We start from the raw sequence: 19,725 nt of genomic DNA, 5'->3' as shown, positions 1-19,725 counted from the left end.
GGTACACTTGTAGAGCTCCCAAGATGCTCAAAATTTACAATTAATGTCATAGTGCAAGTATCACAGGAAGTCGGCCATTTTGAATTGAAGGTCCAATTTTGAGCCCATTTTTGCCGTTTACAGCCTCCGTATTTGATCGAACTCCTCCTAGGGATTTCCATTGACCGGCTTCAAACTCGGTCAGTCTGTTCATAAGGCATGTCCCATCTAAAGTTATCAAAACGGTGAGTTTTTGAATATGCTGAAGGGGGGTTAGCAGGGGTCAAAGTTCACCTACTCGCCGTAAAAAAATAAACTGCTATATCTCCTACACAGAAACTCACAGAGGCACCAAAGTTACTGTGATTGATCATCATCGGCTGCCCTACAATACCCTATGGTCGAATGATGACATCACTTAGGCCACGCCCCCTGAGAACAGGAAGTGTCATGTTTTACTGTGAACTGTCGCTATCTGACCCCTTTGACCTCATCAACATGAAACTGTGCCCAGACACAGAAAACATGTTGGTGTATTGAGGATTCCAACCCCGACCAGCTTCGATGGAATAGGTGGGCGTGGCGGCGTGGCGAAGTGACCTGTAACGCCATCGCCATACGTTTGGCTCTCAATTCCACATTTTTGGGCCCTGCTGCTCCAATTTCACAAAGATGGATCCTCCTCCACTCCCCGACAGGAATCCATCACAATATTTGGTGGTTGTGGCCTAATTTCTCTATAGCGCCCCCTAGAACACTTTAAATGATCAGCCCCAAGCCATGCTTTAACCTACAATTACGAAACGTTGTACACATGTGTACCTTGTCAGGACTTACAAAAAAGTCTCTTGGAGCCATTGTCTAAACCCACAGGAAGTCAGCCATTTTGGATTGAAGTTTGGATTTTGACCCATTTTTGCCGTTTACAGCTTCGTATTTGATCAAACTCCTCCTAGGGATTTCGATTGATCGGCTTCAAACTCCGTCAGTCTGTTCATAAGGCATGTCCCATCTAAAGTTATCAAAACGGTGAGTTTTTGAGTATGCTGAAGGGGGGTCAGCAGGGGTCAAAGTTCACCTACTCCCCATAAAAAATAAACTGCTATATCTCCTACACAGAAACTCACAGAGGCACCAGAGTTTCTGTGATTGATCATCATCGAGTGTCCTACAATACCCTATGGTCGAATGATGACATCACTTAGGCCACGCCCCCTGAGAAAAGGAAGTGTCATGTTTTACTCTGAACGGTCGCTATCTGACCCCTTTGACCTCATCAACATGAAACTGTGCCCAGACACAGAAGACATGTTGGTGTGTTGAGGATTCCAACCCCGACCAGCTTCGATGGAGCAGCTGGGCGTGGCGGCGTGGCGAAGTGACCCGTAACGCCATAGCCATACGTTGGCTCTCAATTCCACATTTTTGGGCGCAGCTGCTCCAAACTCACAAGGATGGATCTTCATCCACTCCCCGACAGGAATCCATCACAATATTTGTAGGGTGTGGCCTAATTTCTCTATAGCGCCCCCTAGAAAATTTTAAATGATCAGCCCCAAGCCATGCTTTAACCTACAACTACGAAACTTTGTACACGTGTGTACCATGTCAGGACTTACAAAAAAGTCTCTTGGAGCGACGGTCTAAACCCCAGAGGAAGTCGGCCATTTTAGATTGAAGTTCAGATTTTGATCCCATTTTTGGCGTTTATAAACCATTTCAGTAATTCGCCACTTGGGGTCAGTATTGCTCCACAAATGAAACAGCAGATAAACAGGATGAAGAACAATATCAGTTTTTCGCCAGTAGGTGTCAGTGTTCCTCCACCAATGACAGATCCACGGGCGGATGGGCGTGAAAACTTTGTGAGAGCGTTGCCATGAAATTTCTAAAAGGATAGAAATGTCTCAGATAATTTTTGTTGAATTAAATCATGCAGTAAATGTAGCGTTTTCTTACTTCTTAAACCATTTCAGTAATTCGACACTCTGAGTAAGAATTACTCCAACAATGAAATAGAGTGCTTTAGAAACACAGCTGAAAATGATGAAAAATGACGAACTGTAGTACTTCGCCATGTGCATATGATCGGCTGTAAATGACACGTGGATCTTCCGACTGACGCCAAATTGGATACGTATGACCTTTGTTGACCTCTAAAGAGAACAACAGCATTGAAATATATTTTTGGCTCCACTGCGCGTCCTACATTAATCCGCCAGCTATATTTCCTCGCTAAACCAATGAATCTGCACCACATTTTTGCATCGTCAAGGAGCGCCTCCGAACGCATCAGTGCGTACCGCCTGGTGGACGGGCGCGGAAACTGCGCAACAACTTCTGTGTTAGCACGTGGCCAGCGTTGATGGAAACTGAGCAACAGCTTCCGCGATGCGGGCGGAGGAGCTGAAAACTGCGTGAGAGCTTCTGTGGTGGCTGACGTGAGGCGACGGTTGCTAGTACCCCGCGGTGGCAATAGGCCGGAGCGGCGCTTGGCTGCGAGGGCCGTTCGAGGCTGCTTGCAGCTTTAATTTTTTTTGTTTTGTTTTGTTTTAAAGTTCTAAATGTTTTAACCTGGCAACTCAATTCAATGCATTGTTCATAAAAGTGATCAGGCAATGTATTTTATTGGAATTCCATGTGAAAAACTAATGCAAAAGAAAAAAGGCTAAATAATTAAGTAAAAAGAACAATATTTTACCCCCACTTTTCATTGTGCTCACAACTGCATTTCTTTTGCAGGCTCGGGTCAAACGAGGGGCAGGGGGAACATGATACAAATTAGAACAGAAAATAGTTACTTAAAAACTGCAGTGATTACATTTAAACCTTGAAAAGATGTGAAAAATGTTTTCTAAATCTATCTGAACATTTTTTATTTTGCAGAGTACCCCCGGTTCTGCCGCGTTGTTCTGATAAAAATGATGTAACATAATCTAAATATTTCTACCCGGATAGTGAAAGCAAGAAGCAACCCGCTGTGTCTAAAGTTTCATAAAAATAATCAGTTTGTCTTGGAGGCAGGAACAGCTGGGGATTCCCAGAGGAAGGAGCGGAGGCGGCTCCGGCCCACCAGGTGGCGGTAGAACACTGGCTTTACCGTCGTCTGGAAAGGAAGAACAGGAGGAGGCTCGTTTCCAGTCAGCTGGACGTCCTGGGAAAAAAAAAATCTCTGGGATTTAGTTAGTTTCCTTCGCTCTGCGTTTTCCGAGTCTCGGTCCAGACAGCACGAGTTAGCCGTGCCACGGAGCCGAGCCGGGCGGCTTCGAACCGGTTCTGAACAGCGTTTGGTACCGGAGCTGGACCAACTGTTTCAGAATCCAGAACCTTCTTCCCGCTCAGAAACACCAGGCGCTTTACTCCCGTTTAGATGTGCAGTTTCTCAAACTTCCTGTTCAGGTGAGAATTCTGGACAGGTGAGTGAGGTTCAAGTGAGGTCCAAATAATACTGGAAGTGAAACCAGAACCCAAGAACTGTTTATCCTGCAAGCTCAGACAGAGAAAGTGAACATAAGTTAAAAAATAAAACTTGTCCAGTTGATGGTTTTATTTGTTTTGGGTCTATTAAATAGTAATATAATTATTTATCCCCAGAAACTGATAAGGATTTCGAGGGTTAATTTCCAAATATTGTGATGATTGTGGCTTAAAGCTAACAAAATATTATTTTTTTGTTTAAAAAAATGGATTTTACATCAGAACAATAAAAATTACTTAAAATATTTCACGGTCTGCATAATCATTGACAAGACTGATTACTTGGCATTTGTCCAGCAGACAGTCACTGAGATTTTCATATTGGGCATGCTGCAACAGAGGGAGAAAAATCTGTATACAAGCATAATCATGGAAAGTTAAGTGAAAGGAAAAACTGTATCCAGTATGTGAATTACAACTGACATATTCCTTATGGGGTTTTGCAAGACTTTAAAGACTTGAATTTGAAAAGTTTATTTAAAACTTCCAAAAAGTCTTCAGTAAACTTTCTGTACTGGTTTGTCAAAGTTACCAGACAGACTTTTTGTTTCAGTTATTCTGGATGTAGTTTGTCACCTTTCGCCGAACCCTGATCCTGTGGCAGAATCTGGATCCGGCTCCCCACCCTGAGTTAGTTCTGACTAGTTTCTGTGCATCATCTGCAGACATGGCGAAGCTCTGTCTCTGCTGCACGATCCTCCTGCTCCTCTTCACCTCCGTCTCGGCTCACAGTGACTTCTTCACTTCCATTGGTGAGTTCCTCCTTCCTCAAAACTGTCTTTCTCCTCATGTTAACTGTGTTTTTTCGTTTTGTTTTTCCCCCCAGGTCACATGACAGACCTTCTGTTGGTGGAGCGGGATCTGGTGTCTTCGCTGAAGGATTACATCAGAGCGGAGGAGGACAAACTGCAGCGAATCAAACGGTGAGGTTTCTGTCCGAGACGTACGACTCACAGTTCTTGTTTTTTAACCTCTGGCGTTGTTGGAATGTGACGTTAGGCATTCTGGGAAAACCACGACTCCATACGTCTCATTCGCTTGCGTGCGTGCGTGCGTGTGTGTGACTTCAGGTGGGCGGACAGGCTGGACGTGCTCGCGACTGCCGGTTCTCAGGATCCCGAGGGTTTCCTGGGTCACCCGGTGAACGCCTTCAAATTGATAAAGAGGCTCAACACGGAGTGGGTGGAGCTAGAGGGCCTGGTGCTGACTGACGTGTCGGATGGTGAACATGCACGCACACACACTTTTCTCTTCCTTTGAATTAAACACATTATTTTCTTGCAAACGTTTAGTAATCGATTATCCTTTGGATTACGTTGATGATTAATCAAATAAAGAGAAAAATTGGCAAATTTGTCCTTCAGTCAATTAGACCTTTCTTTTTGAATAGTAAAAATGCAAATAAATGATTCAGTTTCTGTTTTAAATAGGAAAATAAACATTTTATTTTCTACTATATATTGTAGTGCAGCAACGTATTCCATTTATAGCTCAGCCCGTTCTGCTTGACTTAACACCAATACAGCATACGGTTGAGCTGTTGATTATCTTTGGGGATTATCAAATTAATAACTGGATAGTAAAACATGTTTAATAGGAGATTATTTTACTGAAACTGAATTTGTGAAGCTAAAACTCTGCCACTTGGTGAGTTCTGGGTTGAAAATATTTACAGTTAGTTTTTTTTTTATGTTAAATGCAAAAATGTTTTCAGTTGCTACTTTTCTCTTTTCCTTCCAGCGTTTGTCTCCAACCTCACCATCCAGAGGCAACACTTCCCCAACGACGACGACCAGACCGGAGCGGCAAAAGCTCTGATGAGGCTCCAGGACACCTACGAGCTGGACACGGAGACCATCTCCAGCGGACGGCTGCCAGGTCAGCTAATTTCGGGTCACATCTCAAAACCGGTGACTCGTCGGCAGCTTTGTGTCGACGGTGGCTCCCCGGTTTCCTGTCTCTCAGGCTCGTCATCGGTGGCCGCGACGAGCAGCGTCCTGACCGTGGAAGACTGCTACGACCTGGGAAAGGTGGCGTACTCCGACGTGGATTATTACCACACGGAGCTGTGGATGGCCCAGGCCTTAAAGCAGCTGGAGCAGGGGGAGGAGTCCAGCAGTGTGGACGCCATCGCCATCCTGGACTACCTGAGCTACTCCGTCTACCAGCAGGGGGAGCTGGAGAGAGCGCTTGACTTCACCAAGAAACTTCTAGAACTGGGTTGGTAGCACCAGAACTGCTGTGACCTTTCAGGTTACTAACGCGGATAAATTCATCAGAGATGAAATCTGCACTTTTTCCTCAAGAATTCTGGTTCTGTCCCATTAGACCCGTCACACCAACGGGCCAATGGAAACCTCAAGTACTTTGAGTATCAGCTGTCCAAACAGAAGAAGCTGGAGGTCGTCGGCAACGAGGAGCAGAGGATGCGGAAGAAGAACTTAGGTCGCAGTGACGACTACCTGCCGGAGAGGAAGCAGTACGAGAAGCTGTGTCGGGGCGAAGGCATCCAGATGGTGAGCCGACCGAAGCTCAACCGAAGCTGTCCTTCGTTTCGATGGCGAGGATTCCTTTCACTTTCTCCCTTCCTCCCGTCAGACTCCCCGCAGACACAGCCGCCTCTTCTGTCGCTACTATGACAACGGCCGGCACCCCAGGTTCGTAATAGGACCGCTGAAGCAGGAAGACGAGTGGGACAGCCCTCACATCGTCCGTTACCACGACATTGTGTCGGACAGAGACATGGAGAAGGTGAAGGAGCTGGCCAAACCCAGGGTGAGAAGATGTTTACCGATTTACACCGCCCGCCTGTTTACTCCAACCTGAATCCAAACTCATTCCAGGTTTACAGAATGTAAAAAACAAAAATCAAGGATTATGAATACTGAAGCTCCTTGTTGGGTAAAAAAAACCCAAAACAAATACCAGACAGACAAGCAGGTTTTTACAGGCAGATTACTCAGAGAAGCAGGGAGTGGGTCTATTTCTCCCTGTAACTCTGGGCCGGTTGGCTTCACAGCTCCGTCGAGCCACCATCTCCAACCCCACCACCGGCGTCCTGGAAACGGCCCACTACCGCATCAGTAAGAGGTAACGGACGTCCTTCTCTCTTGTCTCGCCTCCCCTCCTGCTGTCCTGGCTGATGTCCTAGTAGGAGCTCAAAACTCAGAAGGTTCCTCTCACTATGACCCCCAGTCAGAGTATCCCAAACAAAAAAAAAAAGAAATCCACATTTGGGAGTGGATGTTTGTCGTTTCTAGCTGGTGCTGGCGTTTCGAGTGCTTCCCGCTAGGTTAGAGTGTAGCTCCTGCCAAGAACGAAGCCGAGCGGCGGGTAGTGATCTGCCTCTTCCTGTCTCTGTCCTTGTCTCTGTCGCCGTCTTTTTCCTCTGCCTTCATCTCTGTGATGATGCAACCCGATGGCCGGATCAGCTCAGACGGGCCACGGTGCATGACCCTCAGACAGGCACCTTGACCACAGCTCATTACAGAGTCTCTAAGAGGTAAGAAGAACCAGAGGCTGGGGAAGCGCTGGGTTCTAGAGAGACCAGGAGGAGGTGCTGATCCAAACGTCGTTCTTCTCTGTTAACACATACTTACCCCTCCGCACTGAGCAGCCAGAACATTATGACCACCTCACCCAACTCCTCGTGGACTTCTCTGAAGATTTTGTTTTTCAGTGTGGCTTGGCGAGTTTTATTTAGTTTTTTTTTTTTTTTTTTTTTTTCAACCAGATCCAATTTTTATTGGGTTTTTTTCCTCCCTGCTTTCTTTTCTGAAAAAAGAAATTATAAACAGAAAATATCGGCTTGAACTGGAGTCACCCCCTCTATTGAATGACGTAGTATCAGGGCTTGGCTACTAAATTAACAGAATACAGTCGTAATCTTAGAGTAAATATACAATTTTACCAGAAAAATTTTGAGTGGAAAAAATCTTCAAGTTATCAACCATGACCACCTCAGGCTGTGTGAGATTTTCTTCGAAAGAGACGATAATTTGATGCCGATGTGTTAAAAGGTAAAGTATTTCCTTATTTCTACAACCAGTGCTAAAGAAGATGCTCAACGTTCCTCATAAATTTTATTCTCGTAATCAAAATATATATAAAAAAAATCCTAACCTGGCTTTACTATTCCATCACAGAGTTCACCTGAGTTCAAAGTCCAAATAAATAGAATCTTTAAAAACACACTTGTCAAACAAGATGGACGCCCTAGGCTGGTTAACATCACTCTGTACTATCGGGGGAGAGAGAAAACCCCCCAGATATTCCAAAAATCAGTGTATAAAACAAAACATTTAATTAATAGATAGAATTGATTTGTTGGCTAGTCTGTACTGATTCTGTCAGTCAACACTTTCCTCACTTTTCTCTTTCCTCCTTATAACCATGATGTCCTCATTTAATTTGTCTGAACTTATCAGATTTGGATCTGATAAGTCTATCAAATCTGTGTATCAGAGCACCCCCTCACCCTCACTGACAGATGGTCATAATGTAACGCCCGACCGACGGTCTGTACATGAACAGACGTTTGAAATGTGTGACTCTTCGGCTCCAACCGCAGCTGCCGTCCCACATTTAATCCACGTCCGTCCCTTCCCCGCTAACGCCTCCGCTTGCCGTTATCTCCTCATCACCGTCCCGATGCTCTGCTGTGTGTCTCTGTGGCCTCCGTCCACACTCACCTCTCTCCGTCTCCGTGTCTTCTGTCTGTTAGCGCCTGGCTCGGAGCGTACGAGCATCCCGTCGTGGATAAAATCAACCGGAAGATCGAGGACATCACAGGCCTGGACGTCAGCACGGCCGAGGACCTGCAGGTAGCGGCTCGCCTGTTGGATCTACCAACACCTGAATCATCCGTTCAGGGTTGATTCAGGGCTGCTTTCAGAACTTCACTGGGACATAAACAGCCATGTTGTGTGTTTCTTGCAGGTGGCCAACTACGGCGTAGGAGGGCAGTATGAACCTCATTTCGACTTTGGACGGGTAAATAAGCGTGAACTCTGTCCTCTTAGGGTCTCTTTCACAGCGGCTGGAAGTTAAACATTGACAACTGGAGAATCAGAAATTATTTAATGATCAGTTTTTGTTTGTCTGCAGGATCTATTATAATTATTATTATTAAAACTTTCTCTTTCCAAAATCTTGCCAACTTTCCAGAGTTTCAAGTTGAATTGTGGAAAATAAATACAATGAGAGGTTTTTAAGTTTTCTTCTTATCATCATTTAAAACAATAATAATACAAATTTCAAAAATTAAAAACTGATGTAATCCTTGTTTATCTTTTTTTTTTTTTTAATGCACCACAATTTAATTTCATTTAGTTTTTGTTTTTTGTCTTTAAATTGGCATATTTACTTCAATATCAGCAACGGTATTATTGGATATAATTATAATACAATTGCAAAAACACACAATCATTTATTATTTTTGTAGTTTTTTTCTATTTGTATGAACCATTAATTAAATGTTTTCAACGTACTTTTACTTTTGTATTTTAGTAAGTAATACAATTGAATCGCTGTATTTCATTTTTTTCTTTCTATTTTATTTAGACAGTGCTTGAATGCATTCTTAGTGTTCCTTTTGCCCCCATTTTAATAACGATCGTTATTATTATTATTATTACAACACATTTAAAACATAACATTGGGTACACTGTGCGCCATTTACACTTTAATCCAAATGGATGTGTTTTGTTTTTCTGTTGGATCTCTGATGTCCGCATTAGTTGCGCAGCGCACTGCGCATGTTACAGTCCAATTAATTTCTGCGCCTTTATTTCCTCAAGATAAACTGCCGGCTTCTCTGTTTAGACTATAAATGGATGAGCTCAACATTGCATTCTCTTTAGTTTTCTCTGTTCTGTATATAATTGATTCAAACGCGCCATTTCTACCAAAGGTTTGGAATCCGCTTCCGGACCCAGACGCTCCAAAGTGTCCGGTCCATAACTCTTCAACGCGCTGTCAGCTCCCGGTCAGAAAGAGCATTTAGTTCAGTGTCCATGAGATGGTATTCAGAAAGGATTTACTTATTGATTGATTTTCGTTGCGTCTAGGATTAACTCTGCATAAAGACTATAATGTCTGCTGCACATGTGCACCAGTCAGGGGTGTGAATTAGAACCTGTCAAAATGACCGACGAGCTTCAGATTTTCCTATCGTTTAAATAAATAACCGGTCAAATATGGAAAATATTCCGTTAACGCGACCGCTGGTCTGAACAGAAGCTCCCAGGTTGTTGCTTGCAGGAGCTCGACGTTACCATTAAGAGACATAGACTTTTTCCCACCTGTTTGGCTGCAGGTCACTGACCAGTAGAGATCCGTCCGTGTGAACGTTCCCTGTCTGTGTTGCAGAAAGATGAGCCGGACGCGTTTGAGGAGTTGGGAACCGGGAACCGGATCGCCACCTGGCTGCTCTACGTCAGTCCTCTGCTCGGTTTTCCATGAAGCCCTCCTTTCTGTTTTAGTCCTCAGACTCTCAGCTGACCGTCTTCCTCCTTCCTGCTGCAGATGAGCGACGTGCAGGCAGGGGGCGCCACTGTCTTCACCGACATCGGTGCTGCTGTTCAACCAAAAAAGGTGAGTTGACACGCCACCTGCTGGTTAACCGTGCATTTCTTCTCCTTGACCTTCGGGTTGTGTGACCATGCCGCTGCAGGGCTCTGCTGTGTTTTGGTTCAACCTGTATCCCAGTGGAGAGGGCGACTACAGGACCCGACACGCCGCCTGCCCGGTGCTGCTGGGAAACAAGTGGGGTGAGTTCTGCCTCATCTCCGAGAACTTTTTTTTTTCCTACGTTTCAGTTGTCCATATAATTGCTCAAATTGGAATTCCGAAAATAATTTTTTTTTTTCCAAATAAATACAGTAGTGGTTTTTTACATGCCTTTTCGAAAAAAACGTTTCTCATTAAATAATGTTTGAAGTACAATTAGTTGGTTCTTTGGTAAAACTGCAATTGAAACACTATTTTCACATCATGAGCCATCTGTTTAACAACTGGATATTACCACTGGCGGAACAGACAAAGAAGATGACAGGAAGTGGGAGGGGGATAATGGCGCGGCATGCTTTTTTTAATGACTTGTAGCGCAAATTAATTTATTCACGTGTGATTTTAATTGGGTTTCTGCAAAATGGAAATGGAGCAATTGCAGAACTGTATTTTTTTCGACATTAGCAGAATGATGTCTGTCTGAATAAACTTCCACACGCTCAGACAAACTTTCTCCTGCAGTTTCCAACAAATGGATGCACGAACGGGGTCAGGAGTTCAGGAGGCGCTGCGGTCTTCGCTGGAACGACTGACGCTCATTTATCTCCTCCTCGTCCTGTCCTTCTGCTCCCTCCAGAGAAGCAGAACGCAACTCCTCAGATCTGATGCTTTTCACTTTATCCAGTGTGTGAGTGTGTGTTTATGTGTGTGAATAGATCAGGGAACTGCGGCCTTATTGCATGTTCAGGTTTCAGCTGGTCCTCAGGTGTGTCTGGGACAAAGAACGCAGAGCGCTGTCCTGTCTGTCGGGCTTAGCTGCGGGTTTGAAGGCAGCCAGAGCATGAGAAGCGAGCCGAAAGTGACGATGGAGGTTGTATTTATACAACTCCCATTCACAACTGATGTCATTTGAACCAGATCCAAAACATGTCAACAAATCAATCCAGTCCAATCCAAATGTGTTAAAATTAAGTTAGCCAATTCAAAAATTTTTGTCACAGCATGCTTTGTTAAATGAATCAAGTTGCTGAATGTTTTGGTTTTTATTTCACAGGGCACTGCTAACGCTAGTTAAAGTTGTATTAAGGGTTGTAATTAACCTAAGAATATTATCATGGAAATTAGTGTGGGAACTCATTCAACTTCCCTGATAGCAGGTGGTCAATGTTAGAGATGGGTGCTATTCTCACCTTGACCACCAGATGTCAGTAATTAAGACACACTGAACCTTTAATGCCAGAATTAAAGGTCCAACTATCTGTCAGCTCCATTGGGATAAATAAGAAGACATTTGGAATTTCCAAGGGCACCTTCTATCTAACGGACAGCAGGGGGCGACTGCTGTATTTATGACTCCAGAGGCAGAACATTGAGGGTTCCTGCTCGGCGTTCTTTGTTCTCTACATAGGACACTGAACACATCACTAACTCCAGACAGAAACACTCATTTTCCTCCTGTTACTTCTTTAACTCCTCAACTTCTGTGACTGTTGCCTTGACAACCACTCCAGAGTAAGTGCAGAACCTCGCAGCTCATTGATGTGCTTACATGAGACATTTTAGTTACTGATTTTGATGAAAAAAAACCACATAATGCAACGGGCAGAGTTAGAGCAGTGAATGGGTTAAGCTTCTCCCACTGCTCACCAACAGTTTGCACACTCCTCATTGAATAAATAGTAAACTTTAAAACAACCAATAGGAATTTTATTAGGGGATTTATAGATCCCTATTTATAATGTTGGTGTGTTAATTGACTGTTTCTGACTGTATGTCATCTTGATCGAAAGAAGTTTTGAATCATGTCAGTGTGCCAGTCAGTGAAAAACATTTTCACTACATTTACCCATCCACTGTTTTGACCAGTTCAGCCTGCAGGCCAGTGACTGCAGGAACAGATAAAAAAAAAAAACTCACTACTTGAGTTCTGATTACAGTAAAGATAAGATGCTGATACTACTTTTTTAAAAATGAATTTAATACATTTTAAAGGCTTTAATAATCCTTTGCAAAATATAGCACTTTTGGCAAACTTGCCATACAGGTTATTTTATGGAAACTTCAATGCCAGAATACATTAAGATAACTCTGTGAGGCTACTGCAGATCAAGTGTGTGTAAGCGCTTGTTACAATTTTATTTTATTTTTTTATCATCTAAGTGATTTCACAAGAAAAATCTGTGATCCTTTTTGTGTTTTTATGAGAGAACTGTGATGTAAAGATGATGTCGATAACGTAACGATAATGTTCAACATAAAGTGATGAGAATAAAATCTACATTTCTGCTGAAACACAGACAAGAGGCTTCATCTCATTTGTTGCAGGTAAAGCCATGTAAGCATACAGATAGGAATGATGTCTACTTTGATTTAATCTACTCTATAGTAGGTCTGGTTGTCTGTTGAATGTTCTCCTTGCCTGGCCTGTCGGTTTTTAAAGCATGTTTTGAGCTTTTTTGTAAGCTCAAAAACTCTTGTAATTACTTCTGGTTTGTTTCCGTTTGTGGTAACCTTTGCATCCTTTTGTTGTATTGGTCTCATACAACAAAGGTATGTATGAGAGCAATACATCCCTTTGTATTGTATTTTTTTGGTTTTGGGTTGTGCTTTTATGTTGAATACTTTGTACTTGCTTCAAACACTTTTTGGAATTGAAAAATTTGTTCCAGGACAACAGGATTTTTTCCCCCCTCCTTTTACAGATAAAATGATAAATCAACAATACATAATTAAAAGTTTATACATGTGCCATTATTTGTGCATTTTTAAGTTCAGTGAACTGATTTAGCTCTTAAAATAGGAAGATGACCACCTGGAGACCTCATAGCAGCAGTTAAATTCACGAGAAATTAACTTCTCAGATTCCTGGAAAACAGACAAGAATTGTTTTTGTTACGGCTCTGGCAGCAAATAATCCGGCAGGTGGTTTCCTTCCCGGCGACGTCCGCAACATCCGAGCAGCAGGTCGACCGCCGTGTTGACAGTAGAGTGGACGTCTTCCTGCACCCGTCCCCTCAGAGGGTTCACCTCCACCATGTCCACAGCCGAGAGCAGACCTGAGGACAGACCGGTTCTGTGACATCATGCAACGGCGACTGATATGAGGAGTTACAAACATCGCTTGTACCTGTCTGGCAGAGGTACTCTGTGATGTAAATCCCCTCTCTGTATGTGAGTCCTCCTACCACAGGTGTTCCTGTTGCTGAGGTAACAGCGGGGTCGATGGCATCAATGTCGTAGCTCAGGTGGATCGGTTTCTTTGCGCTTCAAACATAAAATCCAGAGAAAAAAACAACAGTTTTTGAAATCATGAATGGGGTCACCTGACCCTGTTGTTCTGCTTACATTCAGTTTTCAGAACAGAAACATCCTGTTACTATCCGACTGTACCACATGCTGCTGTAGTTTTGGTTCCTACTCCTACCTAAACAGAAATCTGCAGACAATTTCTGTAGGTGACACTAATCTGAGCCTGAAAGTCCACCGGGTGAGACTCACCTGTCCGACAGGTAATCGCACACCTCCTCCATAACTCTGGCTATGCCCAGCTGATCCACCTGTGTCATGGAGAACGCCTTCACCGACAACAACTTTATGATGTAGCTGTAGAGGGAAAGACTTAAGGATTTAGAGACGTGTTTTAGGTTAAATTCCTGACCTCCTGGCAGCCGGACTCACTGCTCCGCTGGATCCACATCTCTCAGGCCAATGTAGACGAGGTCCCGGGACGACACACAGGGCTTCATCCAGGAAAAGTTTGGTAACGGGGGGAGCTGAGGTGAAGAAGAAAAACATCTGAGGCATTCTGTGTTGCGGGTGTGATTTCAGATGGACGGAAAGAGGTACTCTCACCTTCGACTGCAACTCGTATAAGAGGTACGACATGGGCTGCCCATGAATGTGTCCTGTCTTTGAGGTCAGCGGCGTGTTGATGTCGGCATGGGCATCCACCCAAATGACGCTTACTGGGCCGACGGCTGCGGTGTGACCATGGATAGAGCCAATGGCGAGACTGAGGACGGAAAACAGTTTTAACAACCCAACGGGATCAAATTAATCCTTCAAAACCATTTAGATTTTCTTTCAAGAGAAACAACATAATAAAAGTACTATTAATAGTACTTTTAAAGCAGGTATCAAGATACATGCTCTGATTGCATGAGTGAGTTTTGTTTCCACAGTAAGTTTCACCATCAAACTGTTCTATACAGATATATCTAAGGTATTGTAGATGAAGTCTTGATACATGAAGATGAAAATACACATTAACTCTGAAGGTGTGTTGTATCTACCATTGATTAGTTTGCATAATGATTTGGAACTAGTCATTAATAAACACTAGATCATATAATAATTTTAAATAAAGTGTTAACACTACCATTCTCCAAATAAGTTTTGCAATATACAAATCTAATTCTGTTGCATGAGATGGCTCACTGGATAGCAAAGGCTGTCCTTTCGGTTTGATTATTGATACATTTAAGACTGATAAGACAATATTTTATGGGACTGATTGAGATTTGATACATAAATTTAATCAAAAGCCTTATTAAATGGCATACCTCATAATTAACTCCTTTGTTGCTTGTTCTTAGTCTGGAGAGAAATATTGTTTTCAATAAAGTGTTTCAAATTAGCCCAATTTTTGATCTAATATTTCTGGATGTCTCATGATTTGTTTGCATTAAACGAACAACAAAACTGAAAACAGCTCCAACCCATAGACAGGAACTTTTTAAACTGTAAATGTTTGAGTTATCAGTTTATTTTTAGCAACATTCATCCATACTTTCACTTCTATATGCTTCTGCAAACTGATTTGAGTTCTAAACTTGTACCAAACAAAGGTGCTACGTTCAGTGGCGGTCCCAAGAGGGGAGCAAAGTGAAGAATACTTAACTGATTAACAAAGGGAAATTAAATGTTCCCTTTGGCCTGGATAATATGAACATTTTCTGCACCACTGCTTGTGTTCTGATGTGGTTCTGCTGTTGATTGTTTTTATGAGCTGACCTGTGGTCTCCTCCAAGGATCAAGGCGGTGTGCCCATCCCTCTTCACTGCCTTCACCGCCTCCGACAGCGTCTGGTTGGCGTTTCCCACCGCCCGGACACTTTTTGACCCATTGACCGGCTCGTCATCTGCAACGTTCTCAAACGTCAGGTTCCCGTAATCCTTCACGGCACAGCCTAAGCACACAGAGTCAACGTCGGGTTCTCTTGTCACCTGAAGGAATCAAGTGTTCTGCATATTCATGTCACTTTTGCTTCTCAGAACAGTTTCCTTTTGTGCAAACATTAGCACAGATCTGTTTCCTGTAAACAGAGGATAAACAGTATCAAATGAGTCACCATTAAACGGTCACACTGAGGAAGGACACATTGTATGAGGACATGTCTATCTGAAGACATGTCTGTTCAGGCCTCGGTGTCCTGGCTGGAGGTCTTTTGGTTTCAGTTTAAATGTCCCCTCACAAAGGACCTCTGCCGCCCCCTCAGAACAGGATGAGTATCGGCAGAAGAAACATTTTAAATCAAAGGCTATGCGTGGTTCTGTACCAGAACCTAGGAAAACATTAACGTTGGAATGAATGTAAACAATTAAACAGTGATGCATTCACTGACTGATGTGAAACTGTACGTTCATCTGTTTCTCAGTGTTTTACTGGAGAATGGAGGTCAGAGTTTGAAATGTTCCAGCAGACTAACCACAAGCTTGATTTTTTTTTTTTTTTACCAGTTAATAACTTTCTAACATCCTTGTGACCCCAAACTGTAGCTCTGACTTCAAATTTTGTACTCAAATGTTTTACATTCTTACCCTAATAGAACCTCATAAATCTGACTTGTAATTGCGTCATAATATTTATGTTGTTGCATATGATCAGAGCCTGTCACAAAACTTAAAATTATTAAATAGTTTAGTTGTAAAATGATCTTGCTACAAAGCACACACTCATTTAATGTATTCATATATGAGAATATAATGATATTTATTGATGAACTTTGAACATACTTGTATAGAAGAAGATCAGAACCCTACGCCCCACCAATTTTTAGAAACATATTTTTTTCTTTTCTAATCCTTTTCCATAAACATGGGAAAGTGAAATGACAATAACAGTAAAAATCTCTGCCATCTGCAAGAATTATGAATTCATTTTTTCTTTATAATACACTGCAATGTATCATAATGAAAAACGTATTTATAATATAAAAGCAACACAAGAATTCCCAAACCCTTCTTTAAACTGACTAATCCTAATCAGAGTTAAACATATCGTATTTGATTTCTTGCAAAAATTTATTTTTTTAACAGGCAACTTATCAGCTTTGAGAAAGATCAGTTTTTTTGTTGGTTTTTTTCTCTTCTTGGAAAATGTTTTTGTGTATAAAAAAAAGAGTGACACAAAAGTCTGGAGACAAGTCATCTGAAAAAATAAAAAAAAAATTAGATTGCGCTGGTGCCTTCTATTTGTCCATAATGGAAATATAAACAGGACATCCCATGTCGCCATCAGCACTAAGGACATTGAACTCACTTTCCTGGAGTTTCAGATTGATTTCACCTTCAACCTAAACTTTTAAAGCAGAACTGAACCTCACAGACAAGTTTCACCAGAAGGCTGTCATATTTACATGTTCACATTAATAACAGTATGATAAGTTTTAGAAACACACAACACAAGGACCTAACAGGAGGAGAGAGGAAATAAATAAAAGTACAATTAAATAAAAGTGAAGTAAAAATTAGAAAAAGTGCAGTAAGTAAAAAAAAATTAAATCAAGTTAATTTATAACAAAGAAATTGAAATTTTCTAAATCCTTGTTTTATTGTATTTTTTATTCTTATTATTATTTCCAACCAAGAAACATTGATTCAGTTACTTGGAAGAATTCATAAACTTATTAAGTTTGAGTAAATATTTTACCTTCTGGAAGTTAAACATAAATTGTAGTGTTACTGTACTGTCAAAATTTAATCTCCTGTTGTCATGCTGAGTTATGTGTTTTTGTTGTTTTTTTTAATCTCATATTAATCGAATGTTTTATGAATCCTTAGGCAATTAGCGAGAAATAAATATAATAATTGAGCTTTTTGTTAGCACTTATTTTTTCTAATATTTAAAGTACTCACCCTGTTGCTGCAGCCGGTCCAGGAGTCCTGCTTCTCGTAACTGGTTCGGTGCACAGTCCACTCCATCCTTGGACTGCAACACACACGCACGGGCTCTTTACACGCATTGGTCAACAGACACACACACACACACACACACACACACACACACACACACACACACACACAGAGACACACACACACACGTCCAGTGCACACGCTCTCACCTGGCCCTTGGAGAAAGGTGCTCCGATTATTCCCACGGAGCGCTGCAGAGGAGGAGGAGGGGGAAGATGATGATGAAGGCTCCGCTTCACGGTGAGCGAGAGCTGCTGCAGGGTGCGCGCGCCCTTCATGCCGACTGACAGACTGATGGCTGCGGAACCCCGCGAGCGGCTCATAAACCCTGTATGACGTCAGAGGGGCAGGAGGAGACTACGGGGGCTCGACAAGCGCGTCACAATCCGATTCAATCAACTAAATGTCCTGAACGTCGCTGTGTTTAAATGAAATTGGACTTTTTAGGCGTCAGAGGGGGAAATACATTACTAGCTAACACTTTAATGGTACACCCAAAACTTTTCTGTAACTAAAATACGAAGGAAAGTGCATTACTACATTTATCCACCAAAGAAGAAGAAAAAAAACACACGCCCAAGTATCCTTCCAAACACTTACAGAGACGAAGGTTTCCCCAGGTACAAGGCGTATAAAGTACGTTCAGCGTTCATGAACCGTTAACTTCACCCTAACTGCCTCGAGACTCTTGTTGTTAAGGTTACCAGAGAATTATACGTCAATATAGTTTGCCGCTAAGAACGCACACTGTCGTATTTCTGGAACTACAACACGACAAAGACAATTTGTGGCACAAACGTCGCACTCTTGTTAAATTTCAAATCCAATTTTTTTATTATTATTTTTTTTTTCAAACAATTCTGAGCATGAACTTATTCATTTTGCTCACTACGAACTCGTTTTCCAAGGGTAGCTTATCTCCACTATAAACTATTACAGTTTTTGATCACAAAAAGATTTGAAATCCATCATCAGAAAACAGATCAGCAAAACTGAGTCAGTCAGAATTATGAGTTAAAATCATTAAATCGTTCAAGTGTAACCTGAATTCAGAGGATGATGAACCTCAGTTTTATTCATAGACCATGGAAACCTTGTGCCTACGTTGTATATTAGAAATAAAAAGTTGTGAAACCGCTTCAGGTTTCAGCCAGCATTGGTTTAAACTGGATTTGAGAAGTGATCAATGGTTCTGTGGGAAAAAAAATACTTTAACAAGAGCGTGGATGAGAAGAATATAAGAAATGTATTAAAACTTTGCAAGGTGAGACCAGAAATAGACCAAGTTTGCTCTGACTCACGGTGGGTCTGGCTTCCACTTATGGGTTCTGGTCAGAGAAGAGAGACTTGAATGGACTATAGGTGTGAATCCCTGATTGTGATGTACCAGGGATTCTGTGGAGCCAACACAGATGGTCTTGCCATTTGTCTTTTGTGAAGGATACGGGGTTGTTCTTTCATGCTAAAGAGGGCAGATAAGTCCTACTGTTGGGGAAGTGACATTTAGATAGCCTCCAGCTGAGAGCAGCTTGACCAATCTCATTGTAAAACTATGCAGAAATACCTAAAAATTTTCCATTCCATTCCCTTCTTTTGATTATGATAAACATTGTTTATATTAATCACTCAAAATAATGAAAATTGTGATAATACATGAAAATGTCAATATGCAATTGTATGTACTGCACAAAGAAGAGTCAGTATGTGGCAGTATCACAAAAGGCAGATACATCCTTCAAAGGAAACGATCAGGGTTTTGAAGAGTGAATCTGGAATATCAGTCCTGGAAGTGCAAATCTGCTCAAAAGCAGCACCACAACAGTGCGGGTCTCCACGTTCAGGTGTGGGGAGAAGTACAGCAACATTCGAAACTGTACAGCGCTTGAGTGATGTTAGTGATGTCCAAGAGAACAAATATGTATTAGAGCCAGTGCGCTGGCAAATGACTGAAGTTTTCTGCTCCAAAAAGGTGAATGAAGCTAAATAAATAACAAGGATGAGCAGGCTGCAACCGACTATGTCACAAGAGGCAAAATCAATTATTAATTTTTAATAGCTTGAGGGGTACAAGAACCCAATTCAAAAGCATACAGGCCCATCACCGTGAATAAGGATTCCTAGGGGGGCTTCAAAGATTGAGTCATTAAGATAAAATTTCTGCAACAAAAGGTCATCCCCAGAAAATACATAAGTTGCTTCATAAGTTGCAAGCTGGGTATGTTTCTCGTATTTCTAAACAGCAGAAAACATATTGTAAGGATTAATGACACAGAGCATCCCTCCCCAGTTATCTACAAATAAATAGGACATTTTCCTACACAAATTGCAAAAACACTTTCAGCCCAAA

The 19,725-nt window shown here is 42.1% G+C and overlaps 2 protein-coding genes across 4 annotated transcripts; one reads left to right on the top strand and one right to left on the bottom strand.

Moving 5' to 3' along the window:
* The first annotated feature begins 2,965 nt into the window (after positions 1 to 2,965).
* LOC129368338 (prolyl 4-hydroxylase subunit alpha-1-like) lies at positions 2,966 to 11,360 on the top strand. Of its 3 annotated transcripts, XM_055043270.1 has the most exons (16): positions 2,966 to 3,378; positions 4,122 to 4,208; positions 4,283 to 4,379; positions 4,527 to 4,678; positions 5,197 to 5,334; positions 5,422 to 5,676; positions 5,785 to 5,972; positions 6,055 to 6,231; positions 6,476 to 6,546; positions 6,893 to 6,958; positions 8,180 to 8,279; positions 8,395 to 8,448; positions 9,826 to 9,891; positions 9,982 to 10,050; positions 10,130 to 10,226; positions 10,708 to 11,360. In XM_055043270.1, the coding sequence occupies exons 2-16, from the start codon at positions 4,124 to 4,126 to the stop codon at positions 10,776 to 10,778; spliced, it is 1,686 nt and encodes a 561-aa protein (XP_054899245.1). In that variant the 5' UTR covers positions 2,966 to 3,378; positions 4,122 to 4,123; the 3' UTR covers positions 10,779 to 11,360. The 3 variants fall into 3 exon arrangements, with proteins under 3 accessions (XP_054899245.1, XP_054899244.1, XP_054899243.1); XM_055043269.1 differs by lacking the exon at positions 6,476 to 6,546 and having other exon boundaries at positions 6,888 to 6,958; XM_055043268.1 differs by lacking the exon at positions 6,893 to 6,958.
* A 732-nt stretch (positions 11,361 to 12,092) lies between these two features.
* arg1 (arginase 1) lies at positions 12,093 to 18,047 on the bottom strand. The gene is made up of 8 exons (XM_055043272.1): positions 17,528 to 18,047; positions 17,322 to 17,394; positions 15,199 to 15,373; positions 14,038 to 14,197; positions 13,864 to 13,958; positions 13,684 to 13,788; positions 13,313 to 13,449; positions 12,093 to 13,241 (listed from the first exon to the last, which is right to left on the bottom strand). The coding sequence occupies exons 1-8, from the start codon at positions 17,699 to 17,701 to the stop codon at positions 13,078 to 13,080; spliced, it is 1,083 nt and encodes a 360-aa protein (XP_054899247.1). The 5' UTR covers positions 17,702 to 18,047; the 3' UTR covers positions 12,093 to 13,077.
* Between the last annotated feature and the right edge of the window lie 1,678 nt (positions 18,048 to 19,725).

The sequence above is a fragment of the Poeciliopsis prolifica genome, unplaced genomic scaffold, assembly GCF_027474105.1.
Source record: "Poeciliopsis prolifica strain line A6 unplaced genomic scaffold, Auburn_PproV2 SCAFFOLD018, whole genome shotgun sequence".
In the NCBI taxonomy this organism is placed as follows: domain Eukaryota; kingdom Metazoa; phylum Chordata; class Actinopteri; order Cyprinodontiformes; family Poeciliidae; genus Poeciliopsis; species Poeciliopsis prolifica.
The sequence above is the reverse complement of the archived record's forward strand: the minus strand, read 5'-3'. Positions and strand labels throughout refer to the sequence as shown.